Raw genomic sequence first — 21,254 nt, 5'->3', positions numbered from 1 at the left:
GGAGCAGGAACGAGTAGGCCGGATACGTGGTTACGCAGAGGAAACACAGATAAAGGAGTTTCTGTACACAGAATAAATGTTCACAGATGGTTAGACATCATCGCAAAAGCTTGACTGAGTATTCTGCTTCACGCAAGCAAGTTTGTTCCCTCCGTCGCTGGAATACAAAGAAGTCCAGCTTTGACACACACAGACCATTTTTTACATCCGTTACACAGAAGCCTGGTCGAAGTCTCTCTGAATGCTGAAAAGTCTTGCTCGGTGCGATAAAGAACAGAAGAAACGTTCAAGTGAGAATAAAAAAAAAACAGCAATTCAGGCAGCGACGCTGATTAACGGCCACCGACCTGGCCGTGAAGCTTGCGGCTGTACACAGACAATGTTCGAAGTGCCAGATGCTAACGATGAGTAGCGACGATCAGCACCAGCGGCTGCCAGGACTCCAGGTACGTAGCTGGACACCCCGTCTAGAAGAGTCTCGGGAGCTGTTGCCTACCTCGTAGCAATACCAGACGCAAGGCTTCAGAGCAGCTTTGGCCCGATCCCAGGGCGAGGAACTCCGGCTGCGGCCAGGGCAAGGGACGGCCACGGCCTCGTCTCATGTATATGGTCAGTCAGACTTAGGGGAACACGGCTCCGCGTGGCTGCGCACACGTGGAGATCCATTGCGCCCAAGCCGGTGGCAAACCCGTGCAAAGGGGCAGATGACACGAAGCACCACGTCGAGGCCCCTCTTCTCGTGCGCCACTCTGCATTGATTCATGAACGGGTTAGAGGCAGTGCACCCACAGGTACGTGGCCACGCGGAGCCGTGTTCCCTCTAAGTGTGATTGACCCTGTACGTCATGCTGAGGCCTACGAGCGCCGTGCCGTCGGCTTCCAGCTGCTGCTCTCCCCGTGGCTTCTGTTGATTCGTGGCGCAGGGTCGGAAATTCGCAGTCTTCGCTTTCAAAGATCAAGCGAGGGCTAGATAGAGAGCACTCGCGCTGAAACTTCGAATATGGCGAACGGCGAAAATGGAGCGTGGCACGTGATGAGCAGATAAGGAGCCCTAGAGCGTGCATTAGCTTGAAGCCGATGATGATGATGATGAATTTTAATGGCGCAAGAACACCTTGGCCAAAGAGTGTCATGGCACAACGTGTCTTTTGTCTGCAATAGAGGGGGTGTGAGGAGGTAACGACATTTTCCCAAGCCGAGCACCAGCCCAGGGGAAAGCTGGTACCCGTTGTACCACCGGTGCCTACCCGGCGAAACTCGGGATCAAACCCCGCACCTCTCGCTTAATTCCAGTATGTCTTTTTAATGCCCTAGCCTAAAGGCTTCCACTCCGCCGAAAAGCCGTCGTCTTTCTATCTAAAGCCTGCTTCTGGGAGGTGGCAACCTTCCCACCGTTGTCCCATTGTCCCGTTGTCTGCTTGTCTGTGGGGTCCTTCTGCGACTTGGAAAAGCTGGGTGCCAAACACCTGGCTGGCAGGTCGCGTTACCTTGTGACGTCACCAGATTGTGAGCAAACTGCTCACCGTGGCTAAATTAACGATTAGCCATAAGAAATTCTTCGGGAAAGTTGGCCTGGGTCTCACAAGCCCCACCGATGAAAGCACAGGGCAGTGCACCACTGCGCCAGGAGTGCATGGTATGAGGATTCCCAGGGATCTATATGAATGTAGACAATCACCAATTCTACTGCTGTACAAGTCTAAAATGATGCAGTATGACGCAGATTTACATCACATGATATATCCTCCAAGGTAATCCTGTTCAAATCAAGCAGAGCCATAGGAAGTCAAGATAAACAATGCAAAACCAGGGCGAACTGTGCTGGCACACGATAATTAGTGATCAGCCGCAAACTAAACATTCCATGATTTACTTTTTTGAAGCGATAGCTTCACTACGCCATGTAATGCCAAAGTAACTGGGCCGAGCTGAAGCCGCTACTTCGCATGCGCCGCTCAACAGATGCGCCGCGCGTGACGTCACAGGTGTTCTGCCGCCGCCAGCTTCTCCTCTGCGACGCCGCCGCCGCCACCGACTCCGCAGCCTCGCTGCGCGCTCCACGCGTGCGCAGTAGCTACATATGAGCATCATTGCTCGGCCACTTTATAAACGGAGGGTGCGAAGCGCTCGTTCTTCATATGGACAATGGGTGAAGAAGCGGAAAGTCCGCGTGTATACTGCAACCGACATCAATGGCGACAGCGGGAACCCACGTCGACGGACGCCAAAGTTGTGGCGCGGTATAAGGCGAGTCGACATTTTCCGAAAAGCTGAGTACCGTGGCCTCGTGAAATACCTAGAATGGAGTGACCAAGCACCCCACTGTTTCGTCCGAGAAGTGATGAGGCTTTCGCCGCAGCGCGCTTGTTCGATGCTAAGGCAAGCTATTCCATGATCGAGGATCTGAGGGAGGCCTGTTTAAGCAGAATATTTAAAGGTACACTACGTGCAGCTCCAACCAATTTTTGTTCTTAGTAGAAATGCATCCTTTGCCTGCTTTTGGCTATGTTGATGTGTGTTCGGCACCAAAAGGCGCATTTATTGAATTAAAAAATGAAGTATTTTTTCCCACCTCTAGATTAATTATCAAATCGAGGCCATAAAGAACATCTACAACAAGCTTCTGTGTCACAATGGCGCCGCTCCTGCCATATACGGCGTGCCAAAAGTGCACAAGGAGGGCACACCGCTCCGTCCAATTGTGGACTTTACACGGACCCCGTTGAACAAGCTCTCTGGTTACCTTCATCGGGTGCTGGCCCCTTTAGCGGGAAAAACTGCTACGCACGTCCGGGATGCAAGCGACTTCGTCGAGAAGCTGGAGAATGTGCCCATTGACGACACCCAAGTAATGGCTTCTTTCGATGTGAAGTCTCCGTTCACACCTGTGCCTGTGGATTTTGCGGTGGAGTGTTGCAAGAAAGCCCTGAACGAAGACACGACTTTGCCTGAACGAACCCCGATTGAAGCCGACGACCTCTGCCGACTCCTAAGATTCTGCCTCTCCAATACTTACTTCACCTTCAACAAGAACTTCTACAGACAGACTTTCCGAACAGCCATGGGTGCCTCTGTAGTATGTGCTAACTTTGCCTTAGAATCAATAGAATCCGCAGCACTTGCCTCATTCGACCCCCACCGCATTTTTTTGTACGCTATGTCGATGACTGCTTCTGTGTCATCAACCAGCCAGACGTACACAGGTTTCTAGCGCACCTCAACACGTTCCAGCAAAGCATTCGGTTCACCCTAGAGGAGGAGGTGGATGGCCACATCGCTTTCCTCGACGTCCTCGTGGAACGCTCACCGCATTCTCTGCAAACCACCGTCTATCGTAAGCCCACTCACACCGGGAGGTACCTAAACTTTCAGTCATCTCATCCCATCGGGCACAAGCGCTCAGTCGCTGCGTCTCTGTTCAACCGCACATATAGGATATGCTCAAGTCCTAAGCGCAGATCAGCAGAAGTGAAACAGGTCAGGCAAGACCTGATACGGAACGGTTATCCAGCCAGAATACTACGATCACAGGAATGACGTGCCTCTGCTCCGACTATCCGAACTGAGGCATGCGCAAAGAAGCGGGTGCCGATTCCGTATGCCCACGGCGTGAGTGAGAACCTCGCTCGCATGTTTTCAGATTATGACGTTCATGTGGCCCACGTTCCTTCGTGCAAACTTCGGCAACGACTCTTGCGAGTCAAGGACCCTCTTGACCTCGATATCTTTCCAGGTGTGGTCTACAAGATCCCCTGTCGTGATTGTGACGCTTCCTATATCGGAGAAACAGGAAAATTCAAGACAAGGCTCAAACAGCACCAAAATGAAGTCGCCAAAGGAAAATCTAACTCAAATGCTTTAGCGCAACATCATCAAGAATCTGGCCATACCATCGACTGGGACCAGAACGTGTAATTGCAAAGGAAAAATCATTACCAAAACGCCTTCTCATAGAATCATTTTGCACTCAATCCACGGCAAACACGATTAACCGGACCCGTGGCAATCTCCCAGAGATACACCTGCGCACCCTTCAAAAAATCGCCCATATATAGCTCACCTGTCCGTCCTTCGCTTCTTTGTGATCAAGGCACCCTTACGGGCGCCGAAAAGTCAAATCTTTTTATTTTCTTTGAACCTGGGAGAGTGTATGTTTTCTTCGACAAATCAGTATGAATTTTCCTCGCCAGACAGAATTCCGTCGAACCCTAGACTTCATCACTAGCTCTCCCAAGTTTCGCCTGTATCGACGTTGTACCTTAGGCGGTGCAGGCTGGGCAGCATTATTTTCGTTTCTTTTTTTTTTTTTTGCCCAGAATAATATTCGTATCGACATTGAAAACAGAAAAGCCTACAGTCGGGTACAACTCAAGAGCGAAGCGGCACATACCCTCAAAGGAGGCCCTCCAGACAGTAACGTCGACCGTACAGCTTTCTGTGGCTATGCAGCTAAGGCTAAACAACACAGAGAAGTAAACGGTCCTTTGTTCCCGTGCCGCGCATCCTAATCCCGAAAAAAGATCACCCCACCTCTGATGCTGTTTACACTAAGACAGTACCCTCTTTGTTCCGGCTCTCCAACTTTTTCCTTTCACCCATCCACAACTATATTACGAATAAAGGAAGCCCCACTCGGGACTACAAGGACACAAAGGGTCTTCTTCCCTCTATAGCTTAGCCTTGGCTGCATAGCGGCAGAAAGCTGTTCGGTCGACGCGCTTGGCTGGTGGGCCGCCTCTAAAGGGAATATGCTGCTTTGTTCTTGATTTGTACCCGACTATAGTAGGTGGGCTACGTCCTTTATTTGTATCACGCGCATAAGGCAAGCTAGCAAGCCGCAGTACAGCTACCGTGTGTGGTTGCGGAAAAACGAGCAAGGGGCAGGCAGAGAAAGAAGCATGCCGAACCACCCCAGCAAACACCTCCCCCCACGCACGACGGACACAAGCAGCCGGGTTTGCCATGCTTCGTTTTAAATCCTCTGAAGGCAGTCGCAGCAACAAAGCAAAAGCCTTCAGGCAGCGCGGGTCAAGAAAGGACCGGACAAATATCTCAACATCTCAACCAAAACCAATCTCGGGTCACTCGGGGACAAGACGGGTAGACACTTTATCAGGCATGAATCAGTGTCGTAGCCTGGAGGCAGAATCTGTACTCGCAAGATGGCGGCAGTGGAACCGACACCTTAAATGCATTCCCGCGCTTAAAAAGAGCAAGCACTACGAGCTCACGAACTCATGGAGAAAAACGGAGGGAGCATTCCTGGGTGTAATGTGCTTGGATGTCTGTTGGCAGTCGGTAGAAATCGTTGGCCCGAGGGCTTACGGCCACCGACATCCGGCGCTTTTTCTCGCTGGCATGAACGCGAAGCGCACCTAGTTCCAAGCCATAGCCGATGATGGTTTGATTGCGCAGTGGCAGCTTGACCAACGAGAACTGCGAGCGTGTTTCGTCTGCATGAGATTAGGCAAAAATCCTCTGACAAACGGTGAGCAGGCACATGCGGGAGGAACCTTAGCTTCTTCCTCAAGAACACGTACCCGGACATGTTTTCATCTATTCCAAACAGGATGGCTGCTAATCCTAATCTAGCTTAGCACCAATCCTGTCTGGACAAAATTCTGAAGTTGTCGTTTCTCATACTAACACCCTTCCCACCTCACACCGTCCTCCCCCTCATCGGAGCTTTCTCCTAAGACTGAAGGCTCTGTTTAACCAGAAACGCGTGTCCCTTTCTTCTCGAGTAAGGATGCTGGCCATTGATGGCGTCTTGTTCTAGTGGTGTCTGTGACGCAACCAGCGAGTATGGTATGATACTGACTACTGTGAGTGTTCAAACGGACGTAGATCTAGCGAAGGTAGGTCTGGGACCGTTTACCGTGGCGTCAGCTTCTTATAGTTAATAGTAGAGAGAGGGCAGGAAGGCCGGTATCTTGACAACACAAAACGAAGCAAAGTGAACAAGGGGGGGGGGGGGGGGGTAGCCTCGGGGTGCTTAGCCAACGTTTCGACAAGACGACTTAGCTTCGTCTGGGCGAACCGTTCTTTGATGGCGGGGTTAAACATTAGCGGATTGATGTGGGGATGGTGTTAGTATTAGGAGCGTCAACTTCAAAATTTTCTCCAGGTAGGTTGGTTTGGTTTATGGGGTTTAACGTCCCAAAGCGACTTAGGCTATGAGAGACGCCGTAGTGAAGGGCTCCGGAAATTTCGACCACCTGGGGTTCTTTAACGTGCACTGAAATCGCACAGTACACGGGCCTCTAGAATTTCTCCTCCAAAGAAATTCTAGCCGCCGCGGCCGGGATCGAACCCGCGTCTTTTGGGTCAGCAGCCGAGCACCATAACCGCTGAGCCACCGCGGCGGCTTTCTCCAGGTAGGATTGCTACTAAACTGGATTGGGATTAGCAACCATCCTGCCTTGAAGAGATTTTCAAGTTCACTCTCCTCATCCACACTTCCCACATCACTCCCTCCTCCTTCTCACTGCTGATTCTTCCTCGGAGTGAGTTCCTTATTTAACATGCGCAAATGATGAACGCTTTGCGCAGACGAAGACAACTTGCCTAAACGTTGACTAAGCACCCTGAGGCTCCCCCTCTTCTGTTCACTTTGTTTTGTGTTGCCGGTAAACCCATTGTGGTGTTACTGTTGGGCCATAACCACAATTTTTAGCAATATTTTCCGAAAAAAAGAAAACAGCGATGCTATGTTTTTGCTCGCGCTATGATCAATGGCGTGGAAGCTTGTTACACTAATCCAACATTACGTAAAAAGGTGACAACTATAGGCTTGATGAAAACGCGATTTCACGCTACTGAACACGAAATATTGAGAAATCGAGTAGGCTGCCTGGAACATTTTATTTTGAGCGAAGAGAGTTTAGAACACACAAGTGCACGCTGACCACACAAGGAAAAATCGCAGGTTCACAGACTAAGGAAGTCTCGTGACATAGCATTATACTTCATGCTTGCAGGTTGGTTGACTCCGCCGTTGGAACCCGAACATTGGCGCACACCCCACGAGTACTGTTCCCCGACCAGCTTGGACAGAGTGTCTTGATGAATGCGAAAAAAAAAATGCTGGAGGATAAAAGTCAACGTGTCAGTCTGCATCGCGGTTGACCACCACCGACCTGCTCCTGAAGTATCCGGTTGTTCCAAGACGTTGTTAGAAGTTCCAGTTGTCATCGACCGGAAGCTGCGATCCGGTCGAGCGGCAGCCAAGACGTGAGGAAGTGGCGGGACAGGCCGTCTAGCCGCCCATCAGTGGAAGGCGGTGAGCGTTAAGGAGAATGAGGCGCAAGCCGTATTCCGGATCGCCTCGGCCCAGGCCGATGGCTGGGACGTAGGGATCCTCCCTGGGCACGATCCCGGCCAAGGGCTGGCCGCGCCCCATGCCACGTCCCATGCCCGACGCCAAGCGGACACGTACAACCGGTTCTCGGTGGGCCTTCAGCGACCGTTTTCCTGATGGCTGCCCAGCGTCCATAGCGGGAGAGCAGGAACCGGGAGGCTTCGTCCTGAGGTGTCGTGCAGAGCGAGGGCCGGCAAGCACTCGCGTTACAGCCTGGAATATGGCGAACGGCGTAGATGGAACGTGGCACGTGATGAGCTGGCTCAGAGCCCTAGCGCGTACCTTCGCATGATGCTGATCACGAGACCATCACTTGACTGCGATGCCAATACGCGAGATGAAAAAAATTAGTACATGAAAAAAAAAAGAAGCCCAGTTCCTCGTAGGAGAGGCAGAGCACTGCTAGACAGACTCAAACTGCCATAAACAGGGTGCTTTATGCAAGGCTTTACAGTTCGAAGAGCGCTTTTTTTAGTCTTAGCATTGTCAGTGGTATAGTATAGTGCCAGCAAATAGTGCCAGTATAGTTACTGTGGCATCGGAACACAGCTAAGAAGTGCGAACTAGCAGAGTGGCTCACTGATATTGAATACTTAACTTTTAACTATTACTGTTAGCCTCCATAATTATTGAAAAACGTGTCGCCCACCGTTGGTAATATCCATAACAGTTTTTACAATTTCAAAGACGCGCTTACCCTCGGCACTGTGCACCAACAAATTTTTGCAATTTCAACGAGTTACATGCACTGGAGAGGTTTCGTTGCTTAGAAACTTCTCGAAAGGGTGTATATTTTGGCCCGATGTAGCCAAAATTTGGCGGGCAACAGCGCCGAGGGTAAGCGAGTCTTTGAAATTATATACACTGATATGGATATTACTAACGGTTGGCTACGTGCCTCTCAATAATTTAGAAGCCTAACTGTAATAGTACAAAAATTAAGTGTTCATCAATATGTGACGATTTGTGCGCGTACATCAGTGCCCGCACAAACCCGGTCAGTGACTTTCCCTGGAAGCGGCTGACCGCGCCATCCTGGCGCCGTGTTGCAACGTAGAGACATGGACACATAACACATAAGATGGCCGTCGACGATTCCTACGGTGGGGGTTAACACTGTCACGAGGATTCCAAGGAAGAGCTGCGCGGAGTGAACCCGGTCAGCGACTTTCCCTGGAAGCGGCTGAACGCGCCACCCTGCATGGAGTAGTGTCGCAACGGAGGGTGGTCAACTCTGTCACGAGGATACCACTCCTTGTGCTGAGAGGAGTGAACAAAAGGAAGCGAGCAGGCGGCGCCGCGGGGGCGGCGAGAAGCAGCCAGCGGCTACGGCGAAGGGGAGGCGGCAGAGGTCACGATCTCGTGGAGAAAAACTGAGGCAACATCCTTGGGTGTCATGTGCTTGGATGTCTACTGGCAGCCGGAAGAAATCGTTGGCCCAAGGCCTTACGGCCACCGATAGCCGCCGCTTTTTCTAGCAGGTATGAACGCGAAGCGGAACTAGTCCCAAGCCATAGCCGATGATGGTTTGATTGCGCAGTGGCAGCTTGATCGACCAGAACTGTGAGCGTGTTTCGTCTGCACGAGATTAGGCAAAAATTCTCCGACAAATGATGAGCGATGGGCAGGTGCTTTGAGGAGGAAACTTGGCTTCCTCCTCAAGAACACGTACCCGGACATGTTTTCATCTCTTCCAGACAGGATGGCTCCTAATCCTAATCCAGCATAGAAGCAATACTGGCTGAGCAAAATTCTGAAGTTGACGCTCCTCATACTAACACCACTCCTACGTTACACCGTCCTCCCCCTCACCGGAGCTTTCTCCTCAGAGTGAAGGCCCTGTTTGACCTGAGACGCGTGTCCCTTTCCTCTCGAGTAAGGATGCTGGCCATTCATGGCGTCTTATTCTACTGGTGTCTGTGACGTAACCAGCGAGTATGGTATGGTACTGACTACTGTGAGTGTTCAAATGGAGGCAGATCTAGCGAAGGTAGGTCAGGGACCGTTTACCGTGGCGTCAGCTTCTTCTCAGTAGCCAAAAGTAGAGAGAGGGCAGGAAGATGGGTTTCTTGACAACACAAAACAAAGCAAAGTGAACAAGGGAGGGGGTACCCTCGGGGTGCTTAGCCAACGTTTCGACAAGACGACTTGGCTTCGTCTGGGCAAACCGTTCTCTAATGGCGGGGGTTAAAGCTTGGCGGATTGGTGTGGGGATGGCGTTAGTATTAGGAGCGTCAACTTCAAAATTTTCTCCAGGCAGGATTGCTACTAAACTGGATTAGGATTAGCAGCCATCCTGCCTTGAAGAGATTTTCAAGTTCACTCTCCTCATCCACACTTCCCACATCACTCCCTCCTCCCTCTCACCGCTGCTTCTTCCTCGGAGTGAGGTCCTTATTTAATATGCGCAAATGATGAACTCTTTGCACAGACGAAGCCAACTTGCCTAAACTTTGACTAAGCACCCTGAGGCTCGCCCTCTTCTGTTCACTTTGTTTTTTGTTGTCAGTTAACACATTTTGGTGTATACCATGAGCTTGGCGCATGATAGCCTTAGTCACTTATGCGCCATTAAACACAACGCAACAACAACAACAACATTTTGGTGTTACTGTTGGGGCATAACCACAATTTTAGCAATATATACCGAAAAAATAAATTAAACAGCGATGCTACGTTTTTGCTTGCGCTATGATCAATGGCGTGGAAGCCTGTTACACAAATGCAACCTTACGTAAAAATCTGACAACTATAGGCTTCATGAAAAGGTGATTTCAGGCTACTGAACACGAACTATTGAGAAATCGTGTAGGCTGCCTGGAACATTTTATTTGGAGCGAAGAGAGCTTAGAACACACCAGTGCACGCTGACCACACAAGGGAAAATCGCAAGTTCAGAGACTGAGGAAGTCTCGTGACACAGCATTATATTTCATGCATGCAGGTTGTTCGACTCCGCCGCTGGAACCCGAATATTGACGCACACCACACCAGTACTGTTCCACGACCAACTTGGACGGAGTGTCCTGCTGAATGCGAAAAAAAAAAATGCTGGAGGATAAAAGTCAGCGTGTCAGTCTGCATCGCGGTTCACCACCACCGACCTGCTCCTGAAGCATCCGGTTGTTCCAAGACGTTGTTAGCAGTTCCAGTTGTCATCGAACGGAAGCTGCGATCCGGTCGAGCGGCAGCCAAGACGTGAGGAAGTGGCGGGACAGGCCGTCTAGCCGCCCATCAGTGGAAGGCGGTGAGCGTTAAGGAGAATGAGGCGCAAGCCGTATTCCGGATCGCCTCGGCCCAGGCCGATGGCTGGGACGTAGGGATCCTCCCTGGGCACGATCCCGGCCAAGGGCTGGCCGCGCCCCATGCCACGTCCCATGCCCGACGCCAAGCGGACACGTACAACCGGTTCTCGGTGGGCCTTCAGCGACCGTTTTCCTGATGGCTGCCCAGCGTCCATAGCGGGAGAGCAGGAACCGGGAGGCTTCGTCCTGAGGTGTCGTGCAGAGCGAGGGCCGGCAAGCACTCGCGTTACAGCCTGGAATATGGCGAACGGCGTAGATGGAACGTGGCACGTGATGAGCTGGCTCAGAGCCCTAGCGCGTACCTTCGCATGATGCTGATCACGAGACCATCACTTGACTGCGATGCCAATACGCGAGATGAAAAAAATTAGTACATGAAAAAAAAAAGAAGCCCAGTTCCTCGTAGGAGAGGCAGAGCACTGCTAGACAGACTCAAACTGCCATAAACAGGGTGCTTTATGCAAGGCTTTACAGTTCGAAGAGCGCTTTTTTTAGTCTTAGCATTGTCAGTGGTATAGTATAGTGCCAGCAAATAGTGCCAGTATAGTTACTGTGGCATCGGAACACAGCTAAGAAGTGCGAACTAGCAGAGTGGCTCACTGATATTGAATACTTAACTTTTAACTATTACTGTTAGCCTCCATAATTATTGAAAAACGTGTCGCCCACCGTTGGTAATATCCATAACAGTTTTTACAATTTCAAAGACGCGCTTACCCTCGGCACTGTGCACCAACAAATTTTTGCAATTTCAACGAGTTACATGCACTGGAGAGGTTTCGTTGCTTAGAAACTTCTCGAAAGGGTGTATATTTTGGCCCGATGTAGCCAAAATTTGGCGGGCAACAGCGCCGAGGGTAAGCGAGTCTTTGAAATTATATACACTGATATGGATATTACTAACGGTTGGCTACGTGCCTCTCAATAATTTAGAAGCCTAACTGTAATAGTACAAAAATTAAGTGTTCATCAATATGTGACGATTTGTGCGCGTACATCAGTGCCCGCACAAACCCGGTCAGTGACTTTCCCTGGAAGCGGCTGACCGCGCCATCCTGGCGCCGTGTTGCAACGTAGAGACATGGACACATAACACATAAGATGGCCGTCGACGATTCCTACGGTGGGGGTTAACACTGTCACGAGGATTCCAAGGAAGAGCTGCGCGGAGTGAACCCGGTCAGCGACTTTCCCTGGAAGCGGCTGAACGCGCCACCCTGCATGGAGTAGTGTCGCAACGGAGGGTGGTCAACTCTGTCACGAGGATACCACTCCTTGTGCTGAGAGGAGTGAACAAAAGGAAGCGAGCAGGCGGCGCCGCGGGGGCGGCGAGAAGCAGCCAGCGGCTACGGCGAAGGGGAGGCGGCAGAGGTCACGATCTCGTGGAGAAAAACTGAGGCAACATCCTTGGGTGTCATGTGCTTGGATGTCTACTGGCAGCCGGAAGAAATCGTTGGCCCAAGGCCTTACGGCCACCGATAGCCGCCGCTTTTTCTAGCAGGTATGAACGCGAAGCGGAACTAGTCCCAAGCCATAGCCGATGATGGTTTGATTGCGCAGTGGCAGCTTGATCGACCAGAACTGTGAGCGTGTTTCGTCTGCACGAGATTAGGCAAAAATTCTCCGACAAATGATGAGCGATGGGCAGGTGCTTTGAGGAGGAAACTTGGCTTCCTCCTCAAGAACACGTACCCGGACATGTTTTCATCTCTTCCAGACAGGATGGCTCCTAATCCTAATCCAGCATAGAAGCAATACTGGCTGAGCAAAATTCTGAAGTTGACGCTCCTCATACTAACACCACTCCTACGTTACACCGTCCTCCCCCTCACCGGAGCTTTCTCCTCAGAGTGAAGGCCCTGTTTGACCTGAGACGCGTGTCCCTTTCCTCTCGAGTAAGGATGCTGGCCATTCATGGCGTCTTATTCTACTGGTGTCTGTGACGTAACCAGCGAGTATGGTATGGTACTGACTACTGTGAGTGTTCAAATGGAGGCAGATCTAGCGAAGGTAGGTCAGGGACCGTTTACCGTGGCGTCAGCTTCTTCTCAGTAGCCAAAAGTAGAGAGAGGGCAGGAAGATGGGTTTCTTGACAACACAAAACAAAGCAAAGTGAACAAGGGAGGGGGTACCCTCGGGGTGCTTAGCCAACGTTTCGACAAGACGACTTGGCTTCGTCTGGGCAAACCGTTCTCTAATGGCGGGGGTTAAAGCTTGGCGGATTGGTGTGGGGATGGCGTTAGTATTAGGAGCGTCAACTTCAAAATTTTCTCCAGGCAGGATTGCTACTAAACTGGATTAGGATTAGCAGCCATCCTGCCTTGAAGAGATTTTCAAGTTCACTCTCCTCATCCACACTTCCCACATCACTCCCTCCTCCCTCTCACCGCTGCTTCTTCCTCGGAGTGAGGTCCTTATTTAATATGCGCAAATGATGAACTCTTTGCACAGACGAAGCCAACTTGCCTAAACTTTGACTAAGCACCCTGAGGCTCGCCCTCTTCTGTTCACTTTGTTTTTTGTTGTCAGTTAACACATTTTGGTGTATACCATGAGCTTGGCGCATGATAGCCTTAGTCACTTATGCGCCATTAAACACAACGCAACAACAACAACAACATTTTGGTGTTACTGTTGGGGCATAACCACAATTTTAGCAATATATACCGAAAAAATAAATTAAACAGCGATGCTACGTTTTTGCTTGCGCTATGATCAATGGCGTGGAAGCCTGTTACACAAATGCAACCTTACGTAAAAATCTGACAACTATAGGCTTCATGAAAAGGTGATTTCAGGCTACTGAACACGAACTATTGAGAAATCGTGTAGGCTGCCTGGAACATTTTATTTGGAGCGAAGAGAGCTTAGAACACACCAGTGCACGCTGACCACACAAGGGAAAATCGCAAGTTCAGAGACTGAGGAAGTCTCGTGACACAGCATTATATTTCATGCATGCAGGTTGTTCGACTCCGCCGCTGGAACCCGAATATTGACGCACACCACACCAGTACTGTTCCACGACCAACTTGGACGGAGTGTCCTGCTGAATGCGAAAAAAAAAAATGCTGGAGGATAAAAGTCAGCGTGTCAGTCTGCATCGCGGTTCACCACCACCGACCTGCTCCTGAAGCATCCGGTTGTTCCAAGACGTTGTTAGCAGTTCCAGTTGTCATCGAACGGAAGCTGCGATCCGGTCGAGCGGCAGCCAAGACGTGAGGAAGTGGCGGGACAGGCCGTCTAGCCGCCCATCAGTGGAAGGCGGTGAGCGTTAAGGAGAATGAGGCGCAAGCCGTATTCCGGATCGCCTCGGCCCAGGCCGATGGCTGGGACGTAGGGATCCTCCCTGGGCACGATCCCGGCCAAGGGCTGGCCGCGCCCCATGCCACGTCCCATGCCCGACGCCAAGCGGACACGTACAACCGGTTCTCGGTGGGCCTTCAGCGACCGTTTTCCTGATGGCTGCCCAGCGTCCATAGCGGGAGAGCAGGAACCGGGAGGCTTCGTCCTGAGGTGTCGTGCAGAGCGAGGGCCGGCAAGCGTGCACTCGCGTTACAGCCTGGAATATGGCGAACGGCGTAGATGGAACGTGGCACGTGATGAGCTGGCTCAGAGCCCTAGCGCGTACCTTCGCATGATGCTGATCACGAGACCATCCCTTGACTGCGATGCCAATACGAGAGATGAAAAAAATTAGTACATGAAAAAAAAAAGAAGCCCAGTTCCTCGTAGGAGAGGCAGAGCACTGCTAGACAGACTCAAACTGCCGTAAACAGGGTGCTTTATGCAAGGCTTTACAGTTCGAAGAGCGCTTTTTTTAGTCTTAGCATTGTCAGTGGTATAGTATAGTGCCAGCAAATAGTGCCAGTATAGTTACTGTGGCATCGGAACACAGCTAAGAAGTGCGAACTAGCAGAGTGGCTCACTGATATTGAATACTTAACTTTTAACTATTACTGTTAGCCTCCATAATTATTGAAAAACGTGTCGCCCACCGTTGGTAATATCCATAACAGTTTTTACAATTTCAAAGACGCGCTTACCCTCGGCACTGTGCACCAACAAATTTTTGCAATTTCAACGAGTTACATGCACTGGAGAGGTTTCGTTGCTTAGAAACTCCTCGAAAGGGCGTATATTTTGGCCCGATGTAGCCAAAATTTGGCGGGCAACAGCGCCGAGGGTAAGCGAGTCTTTGAAATTATATACACTGGTATGGATATTACTAACGGTTGGCTACGTGCCTCTCAATAATTTAGAAGCCTAACTGTAATAGTACAAAAATTAAGTGTTCATCAACATGTGACGATTTGTGCGCGTACATCAGTGCCCGCACAAACCCGGTCAGTGACTTTCCCTGGAAGCGGCTGACCGCGCCATCCTGGCGCCGTGTCGCAACGTAGAGACATGGACACATAACACATAAGATGGCCGTCGACGATTCCTACGGTGGGGGTTAACACTGTCACGAGGATTCCAAGGAAGAGCTGCGCGGAGTGAACCCGGTCAGCGACTTTCCCTGGAAGCGGCTGACCGCGCCACCCTGGAGTAGTGTCGCAACGGAGGGGGGTCAACCCTGTCACGAGGATACCACTCCTTGTGCTGAGCGCAGTGAACAAAAGGAAGCGAGCAGGCGGCGCCGTGGGGGCGGCGAGAAGCAGCCAGCGGCTACGGCGAAGGGGAGGCGGCAGAGGTCACGATCTCGTGGAGAAAAACAGAGGCAACATCCTTGGGTGTCATGTGCTTGGATATCTACTGGCAGCCGGAAGAAATCGTTGGCCCAAGGGCTTACGGCCACCGATATCCGCAGCTTTTTCTCGCAGGTATGAACGCGAAGCGGAACTAGTTCCAAGCCATAGCCGATGGTGGTTTGATTGCGCAGTGGCAGCTTGACCAACGAGAACTGTGAGCGTGTTTCGTCTTCACGAGATTAGGCAAAAATCCTCCGACAAATGATGAGCGATGAGCAGGTGCTTCGAGGAGGAACCTTAGCTTCTTCCTCAAGAACACGTACCCGGACATGTTTTCATCTCTTCCAGGCAGGATGGCTGCTAATCCTAATCCAGCTTAGAAGCAATACTGCCTGGACAAAATTCTGAAGTTGACGCTCCTCATACTAACACCCTTCCCACATCACACCGTCCTCCCCCTCACCGGAGCTTTCTCCTCAGAGTGAAGGCCCTGTTTAACCTGAGACGCGTGTCCCTTTCCTCTCGAGTAAGGATGCTGGCCATTGATGGCGCCGTATTCTAGCGGTGTCTATGACGTAACCAGCGAGTATGGTATTGTACTGACTACTGTGTGTGTTCAAATGGAGGCAGATCTAGCGAAGGTAGGTCAGGGACCGTTTACCGTGGCGTCCGCTTCTTCTCAATAGTCAATAGTAGAGAGAGGGCAGGAAGATGGGTTTCTTGACAACACAAAACAAAGCAAAGTGAACAAAACAAGGGAAGGGGTAGCCTCGGAGTGCTTAGCCAACGTTTCGACAAGACGACTTGGCTTCGTCTGGGCAAACCGTTCTCTAATGGCGGGGGTTAAAGATTGGCGGATTGGTGTGGGGATGGTGTTAGTATTAGGAGCGTCAACTTCAAAATTTTTCTCCAGGCAGGATTGCTACTAAACTGGATTAGGATTAGCAGCCATCCTGCCTTGAAGAGAATTTCAAGTTCACTCTCCTCATCCACACTTCCCACATCACTCCCTCCTCCCTCTTACCGCTGCTTCTTCCTCGGAGTGAGGTCCTTATTTAATATGCGCAAATGATGAACGCTTTGCACAGACGAAGCTAACTTGCCTAAACTTTGACTAAGCACCTTGAGGCTCCTCCTCTTCTGTTCACTTTGTTTTTTGTTGTCAGTTAACACATTTTGGTGTATACCATGAGCTTGGCGCATGATAGCCTTAGTCGCTTATGCGCCATTAAACACAACGCAACAACAACAACAACATTTTGGTGTTACTGTTGGGGCATAACCACAATGTTTAGCAATATATACCGAAAAAAAATTGCTCAGCAATGCTATGTTTTTGCTTGCGCTATGATCAATGGCGTGAAGCCTGTTACACAAATCCATTCTTACGTAAAAAGCTGACAACTATAGGCTTCATGAAAAGGTGATTTCACGCTACTGAACACGAACTATTGAGAAATCGAGTAGGCTGCCTGGAACATTTTATTTTGAGCGAAGAGAGCTTAGAACACACCAGTGCACGCTGACCACACAAGGGAAAATCGCAAGTTCAGAGACTGAGGAAGTCTCGTGACACAGCATTATATTTCATGCATGCAGGTTGTTCGACTCCGCCGCTGGAACCCGAATATTGACGCACACCACACCAGTACTGTTCCACGACCAACTTGGACGGAGTGTCCTGCTGAATGCGAAAAAAAAATGCTGGAGGATAAAAGTCAGCGTGTCAGTCTGCATCGCGGTTCACCACCACCGACCTGCTCCTGAAGTATCCGGTTGTTCCAAGACGTTGTTAGAAGTTCCAGTTGTCATCGACCGGAAGCTGCGATCCGGTCGAGCGGCAGCCAAGACGTGAGGAAGTGGCGGGACAGGCCGTCTAGCCGCCCATCAGTGGAAGGCGGTGAGCGTTAAGGAGAATGAGGCGCAAGCCGTATTCCGGATCGCCTCGGCCCAGGCCGATGGCTGGGACGTAGGGATCCTCCCTGGGCACGATCCCGGCCAAGGGCTGGCCGCGCCCCATGCCACGTCCCATGCCCGACGCCAAGCGGACACGTACAACCGGTTCTCGGTGGGCCTTCAGCGACCGTTTTCCTGATGGCTGCCCAGCGTCCATAGCGGGAGAGCAGGAACCTGGAGGCTTCGTCCTGTTGTGTCGTGCAGAGCGAGGGCCGGCAAGCACTCGCGTTACAGCCTGGAATATGGCGAACGGCGTAGATGGAACGTGGCACGTGATGAGCTGGCTCAGAGCACTAGCGCGTACTTTCGCATGATGCTGATCACGAGACCATCACTTGACTGCGATGCCAATACGCGAGATGAAAAAAAAATAGTACATGAAAAAAAAAGAAGCCCAGTTCCTCGTAGGAGAGGCAGAGCACTGCTAGACAGACTCAAACTGCCATAAACAGGGTGCTTTATGCAAGGCTTTACAGTTCGAAGAGCGCTTTTTTTAGTCTTAGCATTGTCAATGGTATTGTATAGTGCCAGTAAATAGTGCCAGTATAGTTACTGTGGCATCGGAATACAGCTAAGAAGTGCGAACTAGCAGAGTGGCTCACTAATATTGAATACTTAACTTTTAACTATTACTGTTAGCCTCCATAATTATTGAAAAACGTGTCGCCCACCGTTGGTAATATCCATAACAGTTTTCACAATTTCAAAGACGCTCTTACCCTCGGCACTGTGCCCCAAAAATTTTTTTGCCAAATTTCAACGAGTTACATGCACTGGAGAGGTTTATTTGCGTAGAAACTTCTCGAAAGCGCGTATGTTTGGCGCGATGTAGCCAAAATTTGTCGTGCAAGAGCGCCGAGGGTAAGCGCGTCTTTGAAATTATATTGAAATTTGCTCGTTGGGCGTTGCGCTTACAAGAATACGACATTGAAGTCATCTATCGATCTGGCCGTAAGCATTCTGATGCCGACGCACTATCGCGGTCCCCGCTACCTTGTGACTTAGACTCCACATCTTTCGCCACCGCTGATGCGTCCTCCCTTGATATTGCCGACATGCCGTTTGAACAACAACGGGACCCCTGGATCGCTTCCCTCCTCGCTCTCCTGTCTACACCATCTCAGCGACCTGCGACCCGCACTCTCCGTCGTCAAGCCCGCCACTTCGCAATACGGGATGGCCTCCTTTACCGCCGCAACTACCTTCCCGACGGTCGCAAATGGCTCCTTGTCATTCCTCGCCACCTGCGTTCCGACGTCTGCGCCTCTTTTCACGCCGACCCCCAGTGCGCTCACGCCGGTGTGGTGAAGACCTACACGCGCCTTCGACTCCGCTTCTACTGGCGGGGAATGTACCGTTTCATTCGACAGTACGTTCGCTCCTGCCCGGAATGCCAACGCCACAAAGCCCCTTCTCGCCGTTCCATTGCTCCGATGCAGCCCTTGCCTTGCCCCATGCGCCCATTCGACCGCGTTGGCATCGATCTCTACGGGCCCCTTCCCATAACTCCGGCTGGACACCGCTGGGTCATAGTGGCAGTCGATCACCTTACCCGCTACGTCGAAACGTCATCTTTGCCATCCGCGTCTGCGCCCGACGTTGCGTCTTTCATCCTGCATCATCTCGTTCTACGCCATGGTTCTCCTAAGGAGCTTCTGAGTGACCGCGGCCGTGTCTTCCTCTCAGACACCGTCGAAGCCCTACTTCGCCAATGCCGCATTGTTCACCGCTCTACTACGGCCTACCACCCTCAAACGAACGGCGTTACTGAACGTTTCAATCGCACATTGACCGACATGATCGCCAAGTATGTTGCCTCGGACCACTCAAACTGGGACCGCATTCTCCCATTTGTAACATATGCGTACAACACTGCCACACAGAGCACAACTGGCTTCTCTCCGTTCTTTCTTCTTTACGGCCGCGAGCCTTCCTGTACCATGGATACCGTGCTTCCGTATCGCCCTGATATCTCCGAGTCTCTTACCCTTTCTCAAGCAGCGACCTATGCTGAAGAATGCCGCCAGCTTGCCCGCTCTTTTACAACGCAAGATCAGAATCGCCAGAAGCACCTTCGCGCCCCTACCAGTCCGCTTCCGTCCTATACCCCAGACTCGCTCGTGTGGCTTTGGGTTCCCTCCACCAGTCCCGGTCTCTCCACAAAACTCATTTCAAAGTACCACGGCCCGTACCGTGTCGTATGCCAGACCTCTCCAGTCAACTACATCATTGAACCGCTTTCGCCGCCGCAAGATGCGCGCCGTCGTGGCCGTGAAACAGTGCACGTTGACCGTCTCAAGCCGTACTACGATCCGCCTACCATCTGTGCGCCCTAAGTCGGCAGGATGCCTCCTTTTTCGCCGGGGCGTAATTGTAGTGTAGCAGCCGTGCTCGCTCACTGTGGTGAACTGTGGTAGTGAAAGAAGACGACGATCCTGAGGTGTGACGCTCGCTCGCAGCCCGAACGCTTGGCCTGCACCTTTGCTGAACGTTGCAAAGCGACCTAGGTTCTGCTCAGACACAACCCCATCCTACAACACAGATATGGATATTACTAACGGTTGGCTGCATGCCTCTCAATAATTAAGGAGCCTAATAGGAATAGCACAAAAATTAACTGTTCATCATTAGTTTACCAGCCTGCTGGGAAACGGGCGATTACTAAAATTAACTAATCGTTATTTAAAACTTTGCTTTTTGGGCGCAAGATCCAGTTGTTGTTAGAATGTCCAGTTGTCATCGACCGGAAGCTGCGATCCGGTCCAGCGGCAGCCAAGACGTGAGGAAAGTGGCGGGACAGGCCGTCTATCCGCCCATCAGTGGAAGGCGATGGGCGTTAAGGAGAATGAGGCGCAAGCCGTATTCGGGATCGCCTCGGCCCAGGCCAATGGCTGGGACGTCAGGATCCTTCCTGGGCACGATCCCGGCCAAGGGCTGGCCGCGCCCCATGCCACGTCCCATGCCCGACGCCAAGCGGACACGTACAACCGGTTCTCGGTGGGCCTTCAGCATGGAGGAAGAAAAAAACTAGGAGGGAGCATGACGTCACAATCTTGAAGCCTAGTCATAAAAAATATAATGGAAAGCATCATGGGAAATAGGCCCTCACGTGACAAGGCAGCGGTAGCTCTTAGCCGGATTTCGGTTTCGGCTTCGCTCTCTCGCTCTATACGAGCAACTGCGCGACTATCTGCTTGCGTTCACTGACGGCTCCGTGGTGAGCGCAAACTGCTCGCTCGCTGCAGCGGCCACCACCCCCGAGCGACGCGTGCGATGACTGCGGCGCCGTGGAGACCACATGCTCCTTCGCTGTGCCGCTTCTGCAGTGCCGCGTCGCGAGATGCTCGCGGCCTACAGGGCGCTGGGAATCATACCGGACAGCCTCGAAGCGCTCCTGTGGCCGCGCGGCAGTGCGCGCACCCGTCACAGAACAATGGTGAGCCTCTGTGCGTTCATCGAGCAGGCGGGCTTGACTTCCCGCTTGCTCTTCGCCAGGTAGTGCGCGCGTGCACGAACGCTCCGTGGGTGCTACCTTGGACGGTATACGCGGCCGGGCGCCCCACCCCGGCCGCTAGTGCAGTGTGCCGCGCGCGCGATTAGTCGAGACAGGACGCTACGTGCGCGCGGCTATGTAGTACATACAGTTTACTTCTTTTTGTAAGTGATTGTACGCAGTGGCCGGGAGAGCCCGTGCAGGGGCCGACGTAAAGCCGCCGGCACTCTCTCTCGACAGCGAGAGAGAGAAATACTGCACTGCTGCATTTCACGTCGGAACCGCGTATGTGCGCGAGCGTATTCGGCGCGACTTATGCCTCGAGAACAGCGGAGAACGGCGGGCCCATGGGCAAGCCGAAGTCCGCCTGCCCGAGAAACAGAATCGTGCGCAGCGCGCCGGAGCGCTCGTTAAACACGTCCGTCCGCCGCGAGCGCTCTGGCTTT

General features: G+C 51.7%; 1 protein-coding gene across 1 annotated transcript in view; it reads right to left on the bottom strand.

The window, feature by feature from the left end:
- LOC149350231 (uncharacterized) overlaps positions 1–7,495 on the bottom strand; it is a 45,599-nt gene extending 38,104 nt beyond the window's left edge. The window contains exons 1-2 of the mRNA XM_089575517.1: positions 7,327–7,495; positions 5,326–5,453 (exon numbers count right to left, since the gene is read on the bottom strand). Of these exons, the coding sequence (XP_089431643.1) occupies positions 5,326–5,453; positions 7,327–7,495 (297 nt within the window). The remainder of the gene's footprint in view (positions 1–5,325; positions 5,454–7,326) is intronic.
- Positions 7,496–21,254: the final 13,759 nt, after the last annotated feature.

The sequence above is a fragment of the Amblyomma mixtum genome, chromosome 3 (genome assembly GCF_055824585.1).
Source record: "Amblyomma mixtum isolate Tamu chromosome 3, ASM5582458v1, whole genome shotgun sequence".
Classification (NCBI taxonomy): domain Eukaryota; kingdom Metazoa; phylum Arthropoda; class Arachnida; order Ixodida; family Ixodidae; genus Amblyomma; species Amblyomma mixtum.
The sequence above is the reverse complement of the archived record's forward strand: the minus strand, read 5'-3'. Positions and strand labels throughout refer to the sequence as shown.